Source organism: Elephantulus edwardii, unplaced genomic scaffold (assembly GCF_000299155.1).
Source record: "Elephantulus edwardii isolate Elephantulus edwardi_28Jun2011 unplaced genomic scaffold, EleEdw1.0 scaffold00103, whole genome shotgun sequence".
Taxonomy (NCBI): Eukaryota; Metazoa; Chordata; class Mammalia; order Macroscelidea; family Macroscelididae; genus Elephantulus; species Elephantulus edwardii.
The window spans coordinates 6,935,984-6,959,677 of record NW_006399853.1 but is presented as its reverse complement, the minus strand read 5'-3'; the positions used below and the strand labels follow the sequence as shown (position 1 = coordinate 6,959,677).

The 23,694-nt window shown below is 38.3% G+C and overlaps 1 protein-coding gene across 1 annotated transcript in view; it reads right to left on the bottom strand.

Moving 5' to 3' along the window:
* Positions 1-2,335: 2,335 nt before the first annotated feature.
* The window catches only part of DCC (deleted in colorectal carcinoma), a 1,276,184-nt gene continuing 1,254,825 nt past the window's right edge, over positions 2,336-23,694 (bottom strand). Inside the window, exons 28-29 of the mRNA XM_006891717.1 lie at positions 5,542-5,684; positions 2,336-2,674 (exon numbers count right to left, since the gene is read on the bottom strand). Of these exons, the coding sequence (XP_006891779.1) occupies positions 2,585-2,674; positions 5,542-5,684 (233 nt within the window). The 3' untranslated portion in view covers positions 2,336-2,584. The remainder of the gene's footprint in view (positions 2,675-5,541; positions 5,685-23,694) is intronic.

The window sequence follows — 23,694 nt, the reverse complement described above, 5'->3', positions numbered from 1 at the left end:
ATACTGGTCACTGAAATCCTATGGCCAAATCTACTCTGACAAAATTCCTACGAGGCCAGGAAGACTCATGGCACCTGCCTTCATTTGTTTAATAAAGAAACTTTCAAAAACGTTATGATAGAAATATATCTTGCCCTAAAAAGAGTTTTAATTTTTGTATGTTTTATTGGGAAAGCCAGAACTGGTATAACACGGCAAGAAGAAAAACTCAAGTATTTCCTACTAAAATGAGCTATAGAAAACTTGTAAGATTGCACCAGTCAAGGGCAGAAAACTTGCAAGGTCCAGAGAAACAAGACAGCACCAAGTTGAGCACTGGCTGTCACGGGTGTTTCACTGTATCTTCCAAGTTTTGAAAAACGGTGTTTCTTAAGGTCATGAGCTTGGAGCAGAGAGGTCTAGAATTTTGTGAAAATGCTGATTTGCTTGATTTGTCCATCTACATTCTCTCGAATGAAGATGTGAGTCACACCATGAAATCAGAGATTTATAGTCCATTCCAAACTGAGAACAATGGATAATCACCCTCCAGGGGTGCTGAGTGACTTCAGATAATGTTCTCTTCTCATGAGTATTAGAAAGAGAAGTTCATTCTAAGGTCTCAGGAAGGTTTGCCTCAGATAATGAGCATATCCTCATTTGAAGTTATAATAGGTTGTGTCTGCACGATTCATTGCTAGGTTAGCAAATGCCTTATTCCAGGGTCAGTGGAGATTTGTTATCTAGGTGCTGAGGTGTTGTATAAGAGCAACCTGCCCCATAGAATAACAGCACAGAGCTCTTCCGAAAGACTTCCAGAAAGTCTTATTAAACGGAACACACACTCTTGTTGAAGGAACAGTTTCACAAATGGACCGGACTCTCTAATGAACCATTTGAACAAGCCCTCTCTTTGACATCAGATCTCCTTCCCGACATAAAACTGTAAAAAAATAATCTGAATTATTACTTCTGTTACAGTGCCATTTTGTTCAAAATATTTCATTCAGGGATTCAAATATAATTACCCACCTAATAAAAGGAGCTATTAGGTTGTAAAGATCCTATCCCTTCCATGCTCTTTGAAAATTATGACCTACTCAAGCTTGAAATCAAAGGCAGAGCTGAAAGGAATAACTCAGCTGAAACTCTCTTATTGGGTTTTCAAGTCACCTAACCGATAAATATGCAAACCAGCTCCCTTTTGGCGATTCAGCTGCATAAACAGGGATTAGCTCCAAACGCAGCTGAAAAGTCAGAAATTAAAAGGGTGCTCTGAATTTCAGCTAGTTCCAAGCTGTAGAGAAGCGTGGCAATGGGTGTTTAAAAATCCTAGCCTACAATGAAGATGCTGCTTTAAAAAGTTGCCACTGGGGTTATGATGTGTCAGAGGCATCCACTGGTGCCTTCTCCCATGCTCCCTCCTGACCTTGACACAGGCAGGGAGCATTAGGCTCCTTGACAACAGGCCTTGGTGGTTGCCACTTGCCAATGGTGCTCTAAGTTAGAGAGGGGCCCTGTTGGTGGCATCAGCATCCCTTAAGAGAAGCTATTGTTGGAAATTGCTTTCACATGCTTAGAGTCTTTACTCAGGCAATGAATACCATTGCCCGAGGGCTGGACAGCAGACATTGGCTAGAAGGCCATGCTATGCATGGAGCTGGCTTCCTCACCCCATCTTGGCTGTTAAGGAGAATTCCAGAAGGTAATTCTCCTGATCAGCCTTTTGGCCAGGCTCCGGGAGAAGACGGCCATAGTGAAGCTTCGAAATGTCATCACAGTGTGGTATGGCTCAAAAGCCACCAAATTGAAACGTGTTCTGGTACAAGTTTGAGCACATGATCACTTTGTGTCTGAGAAGATTGCATATGACATCCTCTTTCCGGAAATACACAGCTACGGGCACGATGCCGATTTTTATGTCCCTTGATCTCCAGACATAATGAGAACCAAGGGTGGGATTAAAGTATTTGCTAAAATGGTTAAATTTTACAGCCCCTTGCTAATACCACCACTTATACAAGATGAGTGACAGAGTTACAAAACATAGGCATCTGCTGCCTTGTCTACTTTGTGCTGTCAGGAAGACATCCAATCCTTTGGTGTTGTCAGAGAATTCCTATGGGTGCTTTGTACTTTAAAGTTGAAAGCAAAGGAGTAAGCTTATACTGATCACCACGGCGTGATGCTACAGGTTGAAATAATGCACTTGCATTTTGTCAGACTAAACCTACATGGTTAAAGGGAAAACAAAACAAAACCCAAACCAAAAACGACAGACATTGACAGAATAAAACACAGGCAGTGGTTACAAGGGCGTGTCCTTACGATGGCAAAGACACAGGGCTCTCCTCACTGCAGTGTGGATGGAAGCATCTCTGCTTTGCTCTCAGGACCCATATACATCATTTTCAACACTCCTGACACCTATGGAAGAAAAGCTGTTTATTCCGTCTGAATGATGCCTGGGTCTTCCTTAGCCAAGTGGTCCTAGTGGTTGACCTGTACAGTGGTGGGAGTTCTTGGACACAGATGTGCTGCTTATGGGTAACTGGTATGCTGCAAAATTCCCGGGAAATCGGCCTCATCAATTTGGCCCTGTGTGTTAAAAGGCCGAGCCCGTAATGGCATTAAGTTGTTTCATAAGCCCTTCCAAACTTGCCATTTGTTCACTCAGGTCATCTTGTTCATATACCTACAGAGAGAAGAACAAGAGAAAAGTGTTAGTGCAAATGAGTATCAGTGCGTTCCTGTCTCAACAGTTGGGACGCTGTCTAGTTGGTTCACCCTGTGTGTATTCCCAAGGCTCCCATAGCTATCTATGGTCCCGACTGACGTCATAATATATTCACTGAATGAAGAGGATGCAATAAAAGAGGTTATGATGACTGATTTCATCTCCTTTAGAGCCTAAAAGATCCTGTCTCAAAAAAACTTTCCCCGACCATGAGCTGTGTGTTTTGGACAAGTCAGTGAACCTCTCTGAGGTGGAGTTTTCTTCATCTGTAAAATGATGTGGGAGCTGTGGTGGTGTAGTTTGTAGGGGGTTGCAGTACTAGTTCAAAGACCAAGCCCCTGTAGAGGTTTGAATACACCAGCTGCTCCTGGGAATATAAGAACCATCTCCGGCTGTGCCATTAGAAACCAGTCCTCGAAGGCCAATCTAGGGTCTGCTAGGAGTCAATTCCAATAGCAGTGAACAAGAAAGAGAGATAAAACAGTAACAATGATCGAGATTTCCTGAGCATCTCTTGTGACATATTTGGGGTCTGGAATGTGGTGCATATCAAATATACTAATTCCTTTCTCAATAGACTAAATCAAGATATGAACAGAATTGACAAAACCTGTCATCTCTTTGTAGCATAAAGTAGACACTGTGTGTGTGTGTGTGTGTGCGCGCGTGCAAGCGCGCGAGGGGGCTTAACAAGCTTTGCTTGACTAATGAAAGATCTGAGCATTATAACTAGTTTTTATATGTAACTAAAATTCACACCCAAACCACTGTTTGCTCTGAGTTTATGTGCTAGGAATCTTCTCAGCATGATTTGCATAGTGGATTAATTGAAGAGGTTGGATTTTGGTAAATTATGATCTCTCACTCATCATCAATATTACAGTAAGTAATATTTGTTACTGGGCTGTACCATATTATCAGGATAATAACACAGTAACACTGTATTACTAGGTCATGATAATACAGTAATATTCCATTGCTTGGTAATACTGTACTATCAGAAACCTTGGAGCTTCTGACTGAATACAGAAGGAGCCCAGAAACCTTTCTTTTCTAAACAAACATCCTAGGTAATTTTAGAGCTGTATATAAATATAAGCAATTTAGCTCATTGCCACTGAGTCGAAACTGACTGATAGCTAACCTTCCACTGGATGTCTGAGACTATAATTCACAGGGAGGGGGGAACTCTGGTGGTGGGGTCTGTAAGGTGTCACACCACCGACCCAAAGGATGAGCAAGTCTGGCAGTTTGAATCCACCAGTGGCTCCGCAGGACAGAGGTGAGCTTTCGTAACTTACAGCCTTGGAGATGTAGTGGAAGGCAGGCCAGCTATGAGTTAGCTTTGACTTCATGGTGATGAATTAGAGTTGTATATATATTTAGTGTATTTTGGTGCACTTGCTCTCTCTCTCGCGCACTGTGTGTGTGTGTGTGTGTGTGTGTGTGTGTGTGTGTGTGTATGTTGCCTAATAGTAAGAAGCTATGCTGCAGTCCTAAAGGCACATGGTTTGAATCTAGGAACTGCTCCATGGGAGAAAGATGGGTCAATTCAGACTCTATGGCATACAATAGCAACAACAACAACTCTGTTTCTCATTCTCTCTCCCCTCCCACCACATATAGAGAGAGAAAGAGTGAGCAGTCTTCTCCTGTGTGAAAACGTGCTGGAGGGTCAGTTATGAGTTGGTTCTGATTCAACAGCACACAACAACTATCTATCTATCTCTATCTATCTATCTATCTATCTATCTATCTATCTATCTATCTATCTATCTATCACCTCTCTAATATATCATCTCTATCTATCTATCATCTCTACCTATCTATCATCTATCTCATCATCTATCTATTCCTTCCCTTTAGTAAATATGATGTCCTTTCCTCATCATTGCCTTTTCCTACTGCCGTGTTCACTGTAAGACCGCTGAAGATTCACCATTTTCACTTAGAGTGACCACACATACATGATGACGCTAAGATGCATGGAGTTTATCCTGGCTTGGTGGTAAGGAGCTGGGCTGCCATATGCTCAGAGGCATGTGGTTTGAATCCATCAACGGCTCCGTGAAAAAAGATGGGCAACTGCCTCTTGTGTAATTTGCTGTCTCTGTAAACCTGCTGAAAAGTCAGCTATAAGTTGGTTCAAGCTTGATGGTATGTACAAGCAATAGCAAACCCCATGACACTTACACTGCTTATACTACATGTGTGTGTGTGTGTGTGTGTGTATTTATTTATTTTATATAAACAGTATAAGACTCATGGGACTTTGTCAATCCTCCTCCCCCAGAAAAAAAAGACAAAGCAAACCCATACCCCCTGTCCTCGAGTTGACTCTAATTTACAGTAACTCACAGAACAGAACAGAATTGCTCCACGTGATTTCCAAGGCTGTAATTCTGGAAGGGAGCAGACTGCTGCATTTTTCTTCCCCAGAGGTTCAAACAGACTATTTTTTTTAGTGAACCGTCCAACGCTTAAGCTACTCCACCACGAGGGCTCTTTCATGGGACTTTAGAGTCAGCAAAAAGAAGATGACACTTGAGGAACTAGATTTGTCTAAAATAGAGACAAAAGTCCCTCATTCTGTAGCTTTTTGTGTTATGAAGTTAGTATTTTATTTAGCTAAATGCCAAATTTACTTGTCCTCTTTAGAGTTTATGGCTTCTATTATTCAACTTGCAGAAAAATAGCGCAAACCCAACAGCAATATGAACAGCAAGGGCGGCAGTCGACTGAGCATGCGCGTTGGCTGGGACGACCCAGCGCGCCAACACTCAGTGCTTCCTTTGCTGCCGTGTGGATTTCAGGGATGCTCTTACACTGGCTGGGTCTTCCGATGGTTTGTGGCTCTCTTCAGACACTTCAGGGGCTGTTGGCACAGACACAGGAAGCAATGGGGATCTTGCCTTTCCAGCCAAACCAAGAGAGGCTGTTTTAACATGGGTCTTGGGAAGAGTAGGTCCTGAAATAGAAGACACAGTGTGATACAATTGATATAGAAAACATTCTGGGGAATAATCGCTCAAGCCTGTAAGCCAAATCCAGCAGTTGGCATTGATTTGGGGTTATTGTTCATTCTGCATCAGAGAGACAGATTCTGACACAATGAATGGACTCATTTTATTTCCACTGAGTGGAAGACAAATTCTGATTAGGCCTCCCCAGATGAAGCTCCACTAGTCGTATGTAATTTCAAGTGGTTTCACATCACCTTGGGAAGCGTGCCTGGAAGCTCTGGATTTTTCATCATGCCAGGCAAGCTCATTTGGTGCCAGTCTCAGCTTTGGGCCAGCAATCTCTGTACTAAACTACCTAAATCAGCCCTAAATTGTATAACAGGAGCAAGAGAGATTTGCAACATTCAGAAAGGTGGCTGCTCTAGTCTACAAATGAGAATTCGATATTACAGTAACATAACATTGCTCAGGTCCAAGATGATGGAATATCTTTACTAATTCTCTTCTGAGGGGAAAAAAGTAATATAATTCTGAGTACATCAGCATTGCTTTTCGTCAATAAGAGACATTCTACTGCTCCTGAAAGTTATTTGAGAAACTGCTGAGATTCTGCCAGATGGCTTTTCTGTCTGCTGTAAGCTATGTCTGTGTTTTAGTTGTTGTTGTTATGTGCCATCAAGTCACCTGTGACTCACAGTGACCTTATGTTCAATAGATCTGAAGCCTGGCCTGTCCTGAGCCAGTCTCACTGAGTCCAACCTATCTACCCCCATTGTCCTAGTTACTGTATCAACCCATCTCATCTGGACTCTTCTTCTACTGTGCTGTCCCTCCACCCTTCCAAGCCTGATGTCCTTCTCCAAGGATCGGTCCCTCCTGGTCATATGCACAAAGTGTGTGAGACAGAATGTCAAAATCCTAGCCTCCAAAGAGAAACTTGCTTTTACCCTAGACAGACCAATTTGTTTTCTTGGTGGTCCATAGTATGTTCAATGACCTTCTCCAGCACCACAATTCAAAGGCATCAATTCTTCTTCTATCATCCTTAGTCATTATCCAGCTCTTTGATTCATAGCAAGTAATTGTGAAAACCATGGACTGGATAGGGAGCACCTTAGTCTCTAGACTGACATCGTTGCTTCTCAGTACTCTGGAAAGTTCCCTGACAGCAAATCTACCTAGCACAATTAATCGTTTAATGTGATTTTTATTTAAGTATATTTTATTTAATGCAATTATTCTTCTATGTACTAATAACCCTTGTGCTTAACATTATTGTTATTTTATTGTGAAATTAACCCTTTTAACTATTATCATCCCTGTTTACATATAGAGACGCCAGAGCATGTTCATGCCAGCACATTTCTCAAAGTACATGCTCAAGTAGGAGTTTACATCAAGACCTACCTCATGCTACTGAACAAGTTCAGGTTCATCACACCTATCTTTATCACCCAGTCAGCAAACATATGAATTTCAGAGAAGCAATGGAAAAGAACATGCAAAGACTAAGTAATTGGAGTCTTTTTCTTTCTCTTAGCTCCATAGAGTCAGTTCTGACTTACAACAGTCTTTCCAAGGTTGTAAACTGAATGAGAGGAGACTGTTAATCTTTGACTCTCAGAGCAGCTGGTGGATTTGAACCATCAGAGAAACCTTAGAGCTAGCAGTGTGACTCACTATGGACCATGCAGTCCAAGTTCCCTAATATGAAAATAGAAACTATTTAGTGCATGGTTTTTTATAACTAAGTTCTTAATTTAAAGGTAAAAGCCAAAACACTAAGAAACTTCATCATTGGTTTAAACTATTTTCCCTACCGTGTTCCTTAAGGAAACACAAATATAAAACTTGGCATGAATGTCACAAACCTGTAGCTCTTATAAGACCAAAGTAGACTTGAAACTTAAAGTGCTATAATGCAAGGACTGCCAAAAGAACAAACGAATCAATCCTGGAAGAAATAGAACCAGAATGCTCTTTAGGAGAAAAGATGTTTAAATGTCATCTCTTAATCCTTGAGCATGCTATCAGGATGGATCAGTCCTATAAAGCTAGTACTGCCAAAGGTACAAACAAATCAGTCTGGGAGGAAAGGAAGCCAGAACACTCCTTAGAAGAAAAGATATTTAAACATCATCTCTTACACTGTGAGCATGTTATCAGGAGGAGTCAATCTCTGGGGAAAGAAGGTAAAGCAGTAGTTGCTAATATGTACTGTTGAGTCCACTATGACTCCATTTGACTCTATGGGCAGCAGACCAAAACCCTGTCTTACCCTGCACCATCCTTACCTTCTCCACCAAGCTCAAGTTCATTGCTGCAGTCACTGGGTCAACCTATCTCATCAAGGGTCATCCTTTCTTCCACTGACTCTCCACTTTTTCGAGTATAGTAGAAAGTAAATGAAAAAAGAGAAAGACTCTGAATGAGATGGATTGACCCAGTCATCTACAATTGGTAAAGCACAGTGCAGATGGTGAGAACGGGGCAAGATTGGAAGAGCTATGTTGTACTGTCACTCTGAACAATTCAATACTCCTCTCCACACCACAGCTCAAAGGCATCAGTTCTCCTATCATTTCTAGGCATTATTCAGCTTCTTGACCCATAGCAAGTAATTGCAAATACCATGGCCTGGATGAGGCACACCTCAGTCACCAGACTGACATCGTTGCTCTTCAGTACTTTGGAGAGGTCTCCAACAGCTGACCTTCCCAATGAAATTAATCTTTTAATTTCCTGGCTGCTGGTACCAAAAGTGTTGATTGTGGAGCCAAGCAGACCAGCTGTTAACGATCTCAAACTCTTCATCGTCTATCATGATGTGATCAATAGGCCCATTGGTGATAATCTTTGTTTTCATGATGTTGAGCTTCAATCTATATTGAATGCTACAGTCCTTGACCTTCTGCAGCAAGTGCTTCAGATCCTCCTCAGTTTCAGCAAAAAGGGTTGTGTCATCAGTGTAACGCAAAATGTTGATGAGTCTTCCTCCAATCCTGATGTTGCATTTCTCCTCTTATAGACCAGCCTCTCAAATAATCTATTCTGCATATAGATTGAAAAAGTATGGAGATAGGACCCATACCCCTGGCATACACCCTTCCCAATTTTGAATCATGTTCCTTGGTCTGTTCTGATGACTGCCTCCTTGTAGAATTGGCAAAAAACAAGGTCCAAAGAATTGACAGCACACCAATTGACATATTTCAACAAAGAGACAGACCCTGTACTGGATGTGCTCAGCAAGTTGTGCCAAGAAATTTGAAGGACAACGACCTGTCCAACTGACTGGAAGAGATCTAGATTTGTTCCCATTCCAAAGAAAGGTGACCCAACAGAGTGTGAAAATTATCAAACAATATCATTGATATCACAGGCCAGCAAGATTCTACTGAAAATTATCCAAAAACAATTAGGATAGCACATCAATGGAGAACTTCCAGAAGTGTGGGCTGGGTTTAGAACAGGCCATGATACAAGGGACATTGTAGCTAATGTTAGAAGGATCTTGGCTGAAAGAGGAGAATAACCAAGGAATGTTTATCTGTGTTTCCTTGACTATGCAAAGGCATTAGACAGCATGAATCACAACACACTGTGGCTAACTCTGAAAAGAGTGGGAATCCCAGAACACTTGATTGTGCATATTTTATATTAGGAAACATGATACTAAAGATTCCTTTAGTAAAGGAGGCATGTGACTTAGTGCTAAGGAATTGTTCTGCCAGTCTAGAGGCAGGTGGTTCAAATCTACCAGTTGCTTCAAGAGAGAAAGATGAATAATATCTCATGTGATTTACAGGCTCTGAAAACCCACTAAAGGGTCACTTATGAGTTTGTTCCAACTTGATAACAGGTAACAACAACAACAACAACAACAACAACATTCTATGTCAGTTCCTACTATCTGGCAGGGTTCGGATCCATTTCTTAGGGTTGCTATGAGTCATAGTTGACTTGATAGCACCTAACAATTTGCTTTACTATTTGGTTGTGTTTTTTTGTTTGTTTGTTTTGTTTTGGTTTGGAGCAACTTGGCCCATATGAAAACAAAATTCCTAGGCATGGCCTAGATTTTCACTAAAAATGCATCATTTGGATTGTTTATTTTATTCCAGGGGCCTAAATACTTAGATGCATCAATTGTGTATTATACTACATCTTCTCCACTTGTGTTATTACAGTAATATACATGTTCACCATAAAAAGTACATATCTCGGGCGCTTTGGTGGCCTAGTGGCAAGAAGCTGCACTGCAGTCCCAGAGGTGCATGGTTCGAATACACCAGATGCTCTGCCGGCGAAGGAGGGATAATCTCCTGTATCAGTCAGATCTGATTTGACGGTACACACACACACACACACACACACACAAATAATAAAATAAAAGTTAAAAAAAAACACCCTACATATCTCAAAACCATTAGGATGAAGATGATTATAGTAACTGATTTTTCTCTAGTGTCTGGGCAACAGGTCTACATTCAGAACCCACTGAGTGCTGAACAATGCCCAATACACTGCATTTACAAAAAGAATTGAAGGCATTGTCTTGGTTCAAAGGCCACATGGTGTGTGGAAGTGTGTAGCGATCACCTTCTTCTCAGGTACCACTGACAGAAGCACAGGAACTGAGCTCCCGAGCACTCACCTGGTGACATCTCTTTATTTTGCGAGAGAAAACACCAAGGTAACATGAGCCCAAGGTATCAAAGGAGAACTCATCTCAATACAATTTTAGTATGGGAGAAAAATGTCATCTCCTAACATTCATTATTTGTGGATTTGATTGGGGCAGGTTTTAAATATTTTTCATGAGAGAGGAATTAAGGACAACACTCAAAGGAAATTTCCCAGGATTGCTTTATCATCCAATTAGGCAACTGTGATCTTAAAATTGCCCTTCAGGAAAGATGGAACAAATATTACAAATATTACATTAAAACATCGTATGTTGCAAAGTTGAAACTCTTATTCTTGGGTGTATATTAAGTCTTCCTCCCATATGTTTTGGATTGGGAAGCTTCAGTGTTTCCCACTTTATTATTTAAGCACATATTGGTAAAGCATGGCTTCTCAAAGAACCAACACATGCCTTTTCCTTCATGAATGCACTCAGAAATTATAATGTGTTAACTTGCTTCTGTCTTTATTTCAGACTATACCCACAGGGTCATGTTGCTTCATCTCTTCCCTGTGACTTTACTAAAGTCTAGACCCTTCTTTAACATCATATACACTAAACAAATATCTTTATATGAAACAGTGAGTCTTACTGTATGGACCATGTTTAATGACAAAACTATAGTTAGCTGGCATTGGGATTGGTTACTGTTGGTTGGGAATTTGGGAAGATACTTCACTGATAATTATCTTGCTACCTCTCACAAGCAGGCAGACAGATTGTTACTGTTGGAGATAGTTTGTACTGATTCCCCTCGCTCATTAGATTATCCATAATTGAATTTCAGTTGTAGATTATTACTTGGATTTGCTATGTGTCCTCACATACAATCTGTCCTCTTTCGCCTGCTGTTTGAAGCTAGTTTACAAACCAAGTTTGTTGCTGAATCCCTGTGCCACCTGTTCGCGGTGTGGTTCTTCTCCAGGATGGACTGTCTTCAATATCCTGAGAATCTCAGCTTAGCCTTCTGATACATTGTCACACTGGAGGACTGCCACCAGGCTATATTATTACAGCACTAATAGAAATACCAATTCAAAAGGCATTGAGGTCTTAAACTGTTACATATTTAAGTATTAAACTGTTACATATTTAGTTATTAGACTTAAGTAATGTAGAAAAGGATAAAAAATGTTGACATTTTCTTGTTTCATAGAGATAAGGAATGGCCTACGTAGTGAGCTTCATGCTTATTTTTTTGTCTTGGGGAACTATTTTTATGTTGAAAATTGATCTAACTTGCACAATGTCAACAAAACTTCTATGAGCTCTGTCAAAGTCAAAGAAAAGAAGAAACAAAAGTGAAGTTCACCCCTTACATAACTCCTAGCAGCTATTTTAATTTGGCAGTCAAGTTTATGTGTGCATTATTTCCATAGTGAAGAATGATTTTCTGAGTGTAACCAAGAAAACCAACTCCATTTTGGGAAATGGATCCTGAAGATTAAGCTGACTTACTTCACGAAGGATTTTTAACTTTTGTGAAAAGGGTTATTTCCACATACCCCATGACAGCAAAATAAAAGGGGTCTAAACAACAAACTCCACATATGTCAAATAAATCCTCAGTTAAAAACTAAACCTGGGGGAAGAGTTTTAGAATGGGATTTAAAAGACACAATTTATTATATTTCGTGACCTAGCCTACTTTCTTTAGATTTTGATTTCTTTCCAAGGGCTCACCTATTTAATCAAGATTCCTTTTAGTGATACATATTGAATAAGGAAGAGTAAAGTAGTTCTCCTATCTTGCTTGTCTTTTCATTTGGACTTGTTTCCTATGCTTAAAATTTAGGAGCCATTAGTTAATCCATTGGTACAAATGAATACAAAGAACTTTCCAGCAAATTCTTAGTTTATAAATCACAATAATTGGAATCTTAAACAGTTGCTTTCTCAAAAAGACGTACTATTATTTTACATTAAAACTCAATGAAAAGTCACGTTAATAATTGCTTTTTTTAAAAAAAAAATTCAAATGTACCGTTGAACACCATTTAGCTCCTTGATTCATGAGTAATGATAAGACTGAAATTTTCAAATGCTTCCCCTCAAGTCACTGTAGAATTCATCCTACCCAGGGTGCATGCTGAAGAAGGGTTTCAAATGACCTTAGGTAGAAACTTGATGTTAATGTGCTAAATAACTGATACTACAGCGTTAGCCCACTAATGAATTGAGCATCAGTGTGGTTTAATGTTACTTTCCTCAGCAGGAGGCACTAAGGGAGAAACAGGAAGGATGTGAAGGTTCGGAGCTGGGTCAGCAGTCTGCGTCCGATGGAGAGAAGCAGCCTCAGCAGGAATTTACCGTTTTAAGCTTTATTTTCACACTACAGTTATTAAACATTTCATCTGCTCATTAGGTACATAATATATGAAGATCAGCTGCAGACTCCTGCTAGTATCTCCCTCCAAAAGATTCTCCCAAATAAAATGATCCTTGGTGAGAAATGTTAGATGAGGCTGTATCAGGAATGGAGTAAAGAGGGCAAATCGAGGGGCAATATGTAGAAGGCTTTTGACGTTAATATTAACGTGCTTCTCCGATCCACTTTTGCTGCTTGGCTGCCTCATTCTCCACTCCGAAATATCAGTTAAGGATTAATTTCTTTCTCTCTGAGAAGTTAGACTGAAGTATTAACCCCAGTACATGTAAATATGGCCCTATTTGAGCAATGAAAGAGAGGAAGGGGGGAAAAAAAGAAAAGTGGTAAAGAAATATATTCCTATTATTTTCCCGCTCTTGATCTCACATGAGTATTATATCATTTTTTTGTCTTAGCGGTGAACCAATTTTTGTTTACCAACTTTTTCTGTCTGCAGTACATGGTTTTAGAGCTTGCTTTGGTTGAGTAAGGTAAATGTTATCTTTGGTTATTTTTCTAGGTTTTGCACATGGGTTTTCTTTTGAGATGCTTCTGCTCATGAAACACTATCCCTCATAACCTCCTTTCTTCACAAACCCCAAGTGAGACATTAAGAGCCATCACGCATAGTCCAAAATCTCCCCGTGCTACAAAATGATCCAATAATTTCATTATTGAATGTTAGTATATTATACTATTTCTTCTTGGGTTACATTTTTAGAAGTACTGGAATGGTACAAGGAATGTTTTCATACTAATAGGATTTTTTGTTAATAAATTAGCTCTATAGAGGAAAGGCTTTAGTTTTGTGGAATGCGTCTCAAATCTGACGCAGACATTTGTCCCAGATTTTTCTTTATCTAAGTCATAAGGTTTATTTGCTTGAATAATTAAAGTAATCATAAAATTGTAATTTAATTCCTCCACTGAAATAAGACTAAGATCTATTAGCCCCAGTTATAAACACTTTCCTAGTTTAAATCACTTGTATTTTGTTGTCCTTATAATTTGCATGTTAGAATCAAAGTCCTAGATTCATTTGGTGCATGAGAAAGAGCCTAAAATAGCACAGATTTCAAAATAAATATTCAAGGCAAGAAAGTGCTCAACTGTGTTAGAAATGCAAGTATCTTTACAGGTCATTTTGAATCCATGGAAAACCTCTGTACAAGAAGGGGGTTTATTTTACTATTTATATTTGGCAAGAGAGAGCCTTATAGTCGTATTTAGAGGGAGCTTAGATTAATAAGCAGTTATTTCATCAAAAGATATATAAGGAGTGTATAAGGACAGAAATATAATCTAATTTGAAAAGTCATCTGTAAGATCTGCTCCAGTCATAGATAGTATGATTGGCATCATACTTTATTGGAATCTGTTACCTGGCAACAAGATTGAGGCAAACAAGATCAAGGAGAAGAAGCTTAAGAAAAGCAACCATCCAAGATACAATAATTGGTTTCCTTTCAACAGGGGCAGCAAAAGAATAAAGAGAATCGGGGCTTTGAGGAGGACATAAAATGCATGTCTTGTGTCTCCATGTAAAATTGCCTACTTTGCAAAGATAAAAATTGGACAATACCTGGCTACAATTATGCAATTTTTTTTCATCAGAATTCTTGAGAAGAATCTTGATCCAAAAAAGGAGAGGACATTGAACACAATTTAAAATTCTCTGTGGAAGTCAGATTTTGTAGAGTAATTGATGCTGAACAGACCAGTGAAACTATTGCCCTACAAATAATCTTTAAACTTTAAACCAAAACTATCTTCAGAAGTCTTTGAACAAAGCAATTTGGTTGAACTAATAAAGTACGCCTGTCTTGAATATTGAGTTCATCTAAACAATTGTCTATGTGAAATCAAATTGATGACAACAACTTACAAGTTTAACTAAGAAGCTTGTTGTTTTGTACCATTGAGTCAGAACTGAGTCATAGCTGACCTTCCAGAAAGTTTTCAGAAGTGGTGAATCATGTGACAGAGACTGTTCTGCAGTATCCCCGGGAGCTAAGAAGCTTAGGAGTGCAGCTAGTTTAAGTTAATGGTGAGATCAGAACTTGGACATGGACAGTGATAAAGATTATACCGTTTCAAGAATATAATTAGTGTCACAGAACCAAATATATAGAAATTATCGATATAATGTGTATGTTACTGTGTATAGTTTTACCAAGACAATAATAGAAAAGAAGCCACAGAGAGTTTGAACTCAATTCTGACTGTTCCTGCTTCTTCTTGATTTCAATAACTCATAGAAAAAATTATTGAGACAAGTCATCAGTGGAAATGTGACATGGATTCATAAGAACAGCTTTAAATAGCATACTTCCTCTTGTGGGCACTCTGTGGTTTTCAGGATGAACACATTTTAAAAAATCAAAAACAACAAACTCCAAACAGTTGGCAGACTCCCACAATTCAAGTTTATGAATGGTGATATCACACCTCTCTGTTCTCTCTAAACGGTCTACATTGACCTCCTGTGTTTGTTTGTTTGTTTGACACAATTTCAAAGGTAAAATATATTTTAGCTAACTTCAAGGACATTCCAGATCATTGTCAGATAGTTGGTTACAAGAAGGACATTTGTCTTCTTTGTTCAATTCATTCTTCAATTTCCAACTTTTCCTGCTCTATTTACAACAAGAAGTAACAAGTTTGAATGCATCATACTTGGAGCAATTGAGGTGTTTTGTGTTCCTAAGAAGTCATTTGGCTTCTGTAACACTAAGAGTGCTCTATACCTACTCCTTTTCCTCTTCATCCGTTTATTTAATCGGGCATTTACCAGTCATCTGTCTCCACACTGCAAACCTCTCTGTTGAATTCAATATTCCTTTAGTTCTAAAGTTTACAGAAATATTCCTTAAATAAGGAAGGATCTTCTTATGATTAACTGTATACTAATATTTTTCTTTTTTTCTCTTAAAATGATGACATGAAATCACCCATTATTGTTGTTATGATCCATTGAGTCCATCAGAACTCATTATGATCAAAAAGAAGAAAAGATTTTACCCTCCGTCATCCTCGTGAATTCCACCATACTTGAATACGTTTTCATAGCCTATCTTTTTGAGGGTCTTCTCCTTTTCTGATACTCTACTTTTCTCAGCATGTTACATTTTCCCAACTACTTTCCTCTTCTTGATAACATGCCCAGAGAGTGGGAGATGCATTTCTCCCATCCTAGTCTCTAACAAGCATTCTGGACACACTTTTTCCAAGATATATTTGGGTTGTTGGTTTTGCTTTTGTTTTTCTTAAATAATTTATTATAGTGGTTTACTGACAAAGTTTATATACATTATTTTTCACACCAAATCTTTCCCATCTCCTTTATTCAACCCTTCCTCCACCAATCAAATTGTGCAACCCTATGATTAACCCCCCTCCCAGCCATCCTCACCCCTCTGCTCTCCTCCTCTTCCCCCTTGAATCTTCATATATGTTTTACTAGCTATCTTTCTAGTTCGACAATAATGGTTTTATACACTAGTAGTCCTTATGGTACTGAGTTAGTTCACTTAGCATAATACTTTCCAGTCCCTCCCAAATTAAATAGTGATAAGACTTATTTGTTTTTTGATAGTTCATGAGGTAATCAAGACTCTTTGCCAATACCACAAACTAAAGGCATTAAATCTTCTTAAGTTATCCTTATTCTCTGCACAATTCTTAGATGCATAGAAAACAACTGAAAAATACCATGACAATACACATCAAAGGCAACTACATCTTTTTATATACTTGGTTGTTTTAAAGTGCTGTTGAGTCATAGACAACCCATCGCGACCCTATGCCCTATGAACAAAAGTCTTGAACACAAAATTTTCATCTTTTCTCCAAGTTCATAGAGTTTCTGGAGGCAAGTTTTTTTTATAGAAGTGGATGCCATTCCTGTTTCCTATTTATATACTTGCTGAATTATTTATTAATAAAATGAATTGATGGCTGTAACTTCCCTCAAAATATATAAAAATTAAGATCCATGGGTAGAGAAAAAATACGCAGAAAAAGAAATAGTTGATATTAAGAAGTATAGGATTTAAATTCTAGACATATCAGGATACGTTGCACAACTTGAAAGTACTTAATATTCTTTAATAATAATAAAGTATTGGGAGTATTTTTTAATAATAAAATATTGGGAGAAACCCAAAACTACATGGCATGTTTCAATCAAGGGAGTATAGTAGTTTAAAATCCTCTTGTTTGAAAAATTTCTCACTTCTAAATTCTGAACAATTACACTAACATTGTTTCCCTACCTTATGGACATCTTCACTTATCCTTCTCAAAATGTGAATTTATCCTAAAGTCAGTTTTTCAAATGTCTTGTTTTTTCCTTCAGTTTTTCTCTCTGAAACATTGTCATCCAATTCTCTCTAGTAGAAGCTGCAGCCCTTACCCTTCTGTAAGTGATTCTCCAAACTGTTGTGATTTTTCTATTGTACACCTTCGTCATTAATACTAGCTAAATTATAAATTTCCTCTTGGATGCCCCTCATCCTTATACTTAAATTATTTAAATTATTAAATTATTTCAATTTCTTTCCTACCCTCCACTCCTTTCAAGTCTTAACTTCTTAGTTCCGTTTTCCTCCTTCGGTTAATTAACAGTCATTTCCCTAAAGACAAATGCTTGAGAAACCAGTCATTGTGGACCTGACCTTCTCCCTCTTTATATTGCCAGTAATCCACTAATTTCTTCCTTTGAAGGATAATTCTTATAATTATCGTCCCCTTTCTTACTGCATTGACCTACATCATGTATTTTTCCCTCTCAATTTTAGCTTACTTTTAGACTTTCCTAAATGAATGCCCCATTTCCATTCTACTTTTCTCTAGACCTTTTTTGCAAATACTCTAGAATATTTTCTTGTCTGAGGAAGCACTTCCTCTGTAGACCCTAGAACCTCTTGTACTGTCGTATCCCTGAGTCTTAACTTTCTATAGTCTTTCCTGGTGTACTGCTTGTGTTTTTGAATGAATCAGGAAGAAATAAATATTGGTATTGTGTATAATTAAGTTCTTAACCTACCCTGCCCTTTAGTGACCTTTGGACATTGAAGTGCTATTGGGAGCTCGGTGGCTTAGTGGATAAGGAGTTGAACCGCCAACCTAAAAGTGAGTAGCTTGAATCCATCAGCTGCTTTGTGAGAGAAATATGGATAATCTCTTTTTGTTCAATTTGCAGCCTCCGAAAATCTACTAGAGGGTCAGCTATGCATTGGTTCTGATTCAACGGTACATAGCAACAATAATCTTTCTGAGGGTAGAGCTCCAGGTCTCCCCCGCCCCCAACCCATGGATCAGTTGGTGAAGGCAAATTGTTGATGTTTCAGTTAGCAGCCAATCACATAGCCATTACACTACCACAGTTTCTAATTCTCTCTTAACTGCATAGTGAGGACTGAGAAGAATGCTGATTCACACCTGCTCCTTTCAAGGATCATTTCTAAAGATATTTCTAGAAAAGTTTCTCTGACTGTGTAGAGTGTCTCCTTTAAAAGATGTCATACTTGAACAAATAAAGGATCGGTGAGAGAGAAGCCCCTCAATGAGATGGATTGACATAGCTACAGCCACGGGCTTACACACAATGGAGACAGAGGAGGCTGTAAGATCAGGAATTACTTCATTCTGTCGTGCACAAGGTTGCTAGGAGTTGAACTCGACTCAATGATATCTAACATCAGTAAAAAGAACCACCTCTCCTCTAATCACTAACATATCTGTAAAGTAGGTCATGCCATTTTATAGGAGATAAAGCTAGAGAATTTGTTACTATTATCCATCGTTGTTTATTATAGAAAGATTATAGCCTTGAACACCCTAGGGAGAACTCTATTCAGCTTTATTGGATGCTGAGTCAGAATTGACTGAATGGCATCCAATAACTACATAGAATTAGCAACAAATAAAATGATTTCTATTTCACTTTGCATTATCAAAAATGAATTTATTGGAAACAGTCCATTCCCCAAGGACATGTATAAATTGAAACTTTATATTTTTTTTTCTTATTCACAATGAAAGACATTCAGTGAAAAATTCTGACTGTGTCATGCTGGGCAAAGAGAAAGCTCTCTTGTAACCCACGAGTGGGAAATTATTTATGAGGGAAATATGTTTCCAAGTATTGTATCAAAAACTTTTCAATATTCAACATGCTCTGCAGCATGAAGTTTCTGAATATTTCATATCTCTAAAATGATTAGTAGCTGGTTCTGAAAAAAAAAAAAAAGCAGTAGGATGTCTTTTGTTAGCCTACAAATAAACCTATATTGTCTTTGGATTTTGGGCATTTATAGAGATATTTATTTTAGCTTCCCAATGGGAAATGAAAATTTTCTCCAACCAGATATTTTAGGTCAACTCAAAGATAAAAATAACAAATGAATTAGTACATACTTAAAGGAGAAAAAAAAAATGAGAAAGGTTTAAAAAGTAACCCAATGGAAATGAAGAGGATATGGAGAGAAAATGCAAAGAAGGTCTTTTTAAACATTTTCTTTCCACCCTATGCTTGCAAAAGTGAGAGTATATGAGTGTGCGTGCTTCCGAAAACCTGCTGCAGGTTCAACCATGGATCTGTTCTGACTCTGTGGTACACAACAACAACAACAACAACAACAATATACACACACCATACATGTAAAATGTAGTGGAAGTATTTATTATTTATAAGTTATTATACAATCACTGAACTTTCAAGCAATGCTACAATTTTCCTGACAAGTATGTTTTGGATTCAGAAATTCTAAATACAAATACTTACTCTGTCATATAAACAAAATGCGACCATGAAAGAATTATTTTATCTTCTACATACTTTGGGCATGTTGCTAGGAGGTGCTTTTCCTTGGAGAGGGACATAATACTAGGAAGGGTGGAGGCTCAGTGAAGGAGAGGAAGACCTTTGACCCGGTGGATTGATAGGACGACTACCACAATGGACTCTTGTGTGTTGGGAAGTATGAGGATGGTGCAGGATAGAACAGGGTTCATATTTCTTGTTCATAGGGTCACTATGAGTCATACTCAACTTATGGTACCTAACAACAATCTTAAGCTTCTTTATGAGAAAAATTTTAAAAAAATGACAGTCATAATACTTTCTCTTGATTTTTTAGAGAATTAACAGTGAGTTTAATACTGTATTAGAATTATTGCTAATAAAGTTTATAAATCCCGTTGCCATGGTTAAAATCAATCTTGTGTATCTAGCAGGACCTAAAGTATATTAGGATATATTTGTTATACTAAAGAATATTGAAAATTGATATCTGCAAACATATGATTCATCAGAGTTCTGCTGACATCCTTTATAGAGAGTTATTCGGATATTCCAAAGCCTGCGCCTTTCTAATAGTTCAAATCTACCAATGGCTTTGTGGGAGAAAACAGAAGAAATCTCATTTCATGTAATTGATAAGCTCTGAAACCCACTAGAAAATCAACTATGAGTCAGTTCCAACTCAATGGCAATAAGAGAATTATATCTATTTGAAGCCCTAATTTGAAACGATGAGTTGAAGTGTCAAATGTTTTATTTGGACCATACTACACACAGAAACAATGAAGAGAAAGAGCCCAAACTTTAACAGAGGAAAGAATGAGAGGAAGTTCAGGTATTAACTTGGGGGTAATAAGTGAGATGAAGTTAGAGAAAAGCAGGAAGTTGTCTGGGTGGTAAGGGGCCCTAATGCATCTTTTAGAACTTAGTTCTTGCATAATTCGGTTAACACAGAACCTCATGAACAAAGGTTAGTATGGAAAAATGTTCAAATGTTACAAGCATTGAGAGACATAGGAAAATTCATTCTACAGCACTTATGTGTTAAGAATGTTCAAAATGGCTTTTCTAGCAATGAACTTTGACTTTCACCACATGCGTGGGAATAGGGTGTGTATAAAAGAATAACTATGGAATTGGTCCATTCTCCCATCTCACCAAGTTAAATTGATCAAAGTTAGCAGCAGAAAAGGACAATCTAACTACTAGAAGAGGAAGCAGAGTTTAGTGTGTGTCCTTCAGGGCCAGAGATTCCTGCACCAGTCAGATCAGTACTTAAAAGAGAAGAACAGCAACCTCAGGAGTTTTGTTGTTGTTGATTGCTTTCAGTTAGAACATGATCCATAGAAATCCTATAAACAAATGGCGTGAAGCCCCTCTAAAACTATTGACATTTATCAAAGTTCATAGTTTCCGGAAGCATGCTGTTTAGGAAGAGGATGACCCTCCTGCTTCCAAACATGTCATCGTATGTTATAGTTATTTGCTGTTGAGTCACCTGCGATGTATAGCAACCCATGTACAGCAGCTCTGAACCCTTCCCTGTCCTGAGCCAGTCTCACTAATTCCGACACACCAACCCCTATCGCCCCAGTTACTGTATCAATCCATCTCATCCGGGATCTCCCTCTCCTGCGCTGTCCATCCACTCTTCCAAGCATGATGTCCTTCTCCAAGAAACAATCTCTCCTGGCCACATGCCCAAAGTAAGTGAGGTGGAGCTTCAAAATCCTAGCCTCCAAGGAGAGACTTGGTTTCACTCTCTCTCCAAGACAGACCTATTTGTTTTCTTGGCATCCACAGTATGTTCAGGACTCTTCTCCAGCACTACAACTTGAAGGCATCTATTCTTCTGTCATCTTTCATTGTTCAACTCTCTGAAGTGTAACAAATAATTGAGAAGGCCATGGCCGGGATTAGGTGCACCCTTGTATCTAGACTGACATTGTTGCTCTTCAGCACTCTGGAGAGGTCCATGACAGCAGATTTTCTCAATGAAATTCATCTTTTGATTTCCTGACTGCACTCTTAACCTCAGGAGAGCACAAGAAAACATGAGACAGAGATGACTCAGGAGTATTGCCGTATGGAACCAGAGAAAGGCCTTCATCCAGGCTTGCTGGAGGAGTGACAGAATGTTCTATAAACTGACAGGACTGAGGAAACTTTATAACACTGACCTAAGCCATGAAGCTGAAGGTGAAAGGGTGCACTGAAGAAACTGTTTGATTGTATCTTACTGCCACGTTGAATTGTAGCTTCTTAGTTTCCCTGATAAACCCCACAACTTTAAGTAGAGTCCTGCAAGATCTGTGTGGTCTTTGCAATGGATTTCAGACCCAGTGGAGCAGTAAGATTAGTGTTAGAGTTAGTAGAAGTAGGTGCAGAAGTGTTGGTGCGAAAGTCATGTGTAAGGTTTGAAAGAATTAGTTTTATATGTGAATGCTGCTAATGTAAACAGTTCCCCTCTGTGGAGTTAGTTGAGGTTAGATACAACTATCCCCATGCTGCCCATATTCAACTTCCAACTTCCCATAGGAGTATTTCTTAATATTCTATCACTGTCCCTCTCTGATAAGGGAATGCTAATTTTAGATGTTCTTCCACTGGAAGGAGCTTTGCAATATGTTTCCCTTTCAATTCAGAAGTTTGAGTTAAAAAAAAAATAACTAGGAATGTTTAGTGATAAAATAAAAGAAAGGAATGGTAGAAGGGCCTGAGTTAGATAAGAAACGGAAAAGGAGAAAGGTTAAGAGGATAAAAATGGAGATACACTTTATGTTAACTCTGCAAATATTTACTAAAGAAACAAGTTCTTTTTCTTTGAAAATTCTCCGCCCCTACTCATTCTTTACCACCATCAGATTTCCTTAAATATTTACTTGGATTCATTCTATTAAAGTAATACAAGTATAATGTTACTATCATCAAGAATTGTATAACACCATTTTATTTCCTCACTGGTCAAAGACATATTTTTAAATTGTTTCCAATTCTCTGTGATTTGTATTACCACTATTTCTAGGTTGACTTCTCCTCACTCTCATTAGAGAAAATTTTAACATGCATTTTACCAGTGACATAGGTGCTTTGCCCTGGTGTGACATTGGCTCAGATGTTCAGTTTGGAAGAATATTTGTGTAAACATTCATTCTCTCTCTCTTTGCAAGAGGCTGGTTCTACTGCACCATCCAAATGTGGATTGCCAAGGACAGGTCATGATGATTCCCCTTGCAAATGATAGACAACGTACCCAGTAGCTAGTTTTCTGGGGGGAAAATTACTATAGTGACAGATAAGAATGGGGATCTTCTCTATCATTCTTCACTTGGTCAATAGAAAAAGATTATTTCCGAAGTGGGACATCTTTTAAACACATCTGTAAACAATAATTTAACTAACTCCCTCATCAAGCTCTGAAAAATGTACATAAAGGCCAGAGATATTTCTACAGGAAAATTACTGACTATATTTCATAGAATTTTATTAGTGCAGGAAAACTATATTCAGTAACTGTCTTTTGATCTGAGAGTTTATCTCCATATGAGGTTTTGAAACTAGTCTTGAATAAGCAAACAGACAAAGGAAAAGATGCTAATGTTTATATTCTTGTGGAAGATGAGCCCAAATAGAAACCTGTGACAAAGCTACAGGTTAGATATTTCATAATAGGAGACGTTAAAGAAAGCCATGAACTTACCACCTGGAGTTCATCTTTCTCCTGACGGGCAGCTGTTGAATTCAAACCATATGACTTTGGGTTCAACAACTCTTTACTCAGAAGTCTCATAATGAGTATATCATAATAAGTATAATATTAAGACACAATATGTATAATATGTCTTTTGTTTCCTACTAGGCTATGTTACAGGCCAGGACTTAACAGAAGAATTCAAGGCCATGTTAAACATCTTGTGAGTATTGTTGCCTTTACTTTCATCCTGTACTGGCACATATATATAAATTTCATTGTGTCATAGTTTGTTTTGAAATCAACTTGACTTACTTTTCAATGTTTTTCACCAAAAAAAAAGAAAAAGAAAAAAGAAAAAAGGTTGTTAAAAGATCTTTTTACTGAAATAAATAAAATCATTTTCTGATGGTAAGACAAAGGTGAGTGACATTTAGTTTGTGGCCATCAGGCCAGTCTTT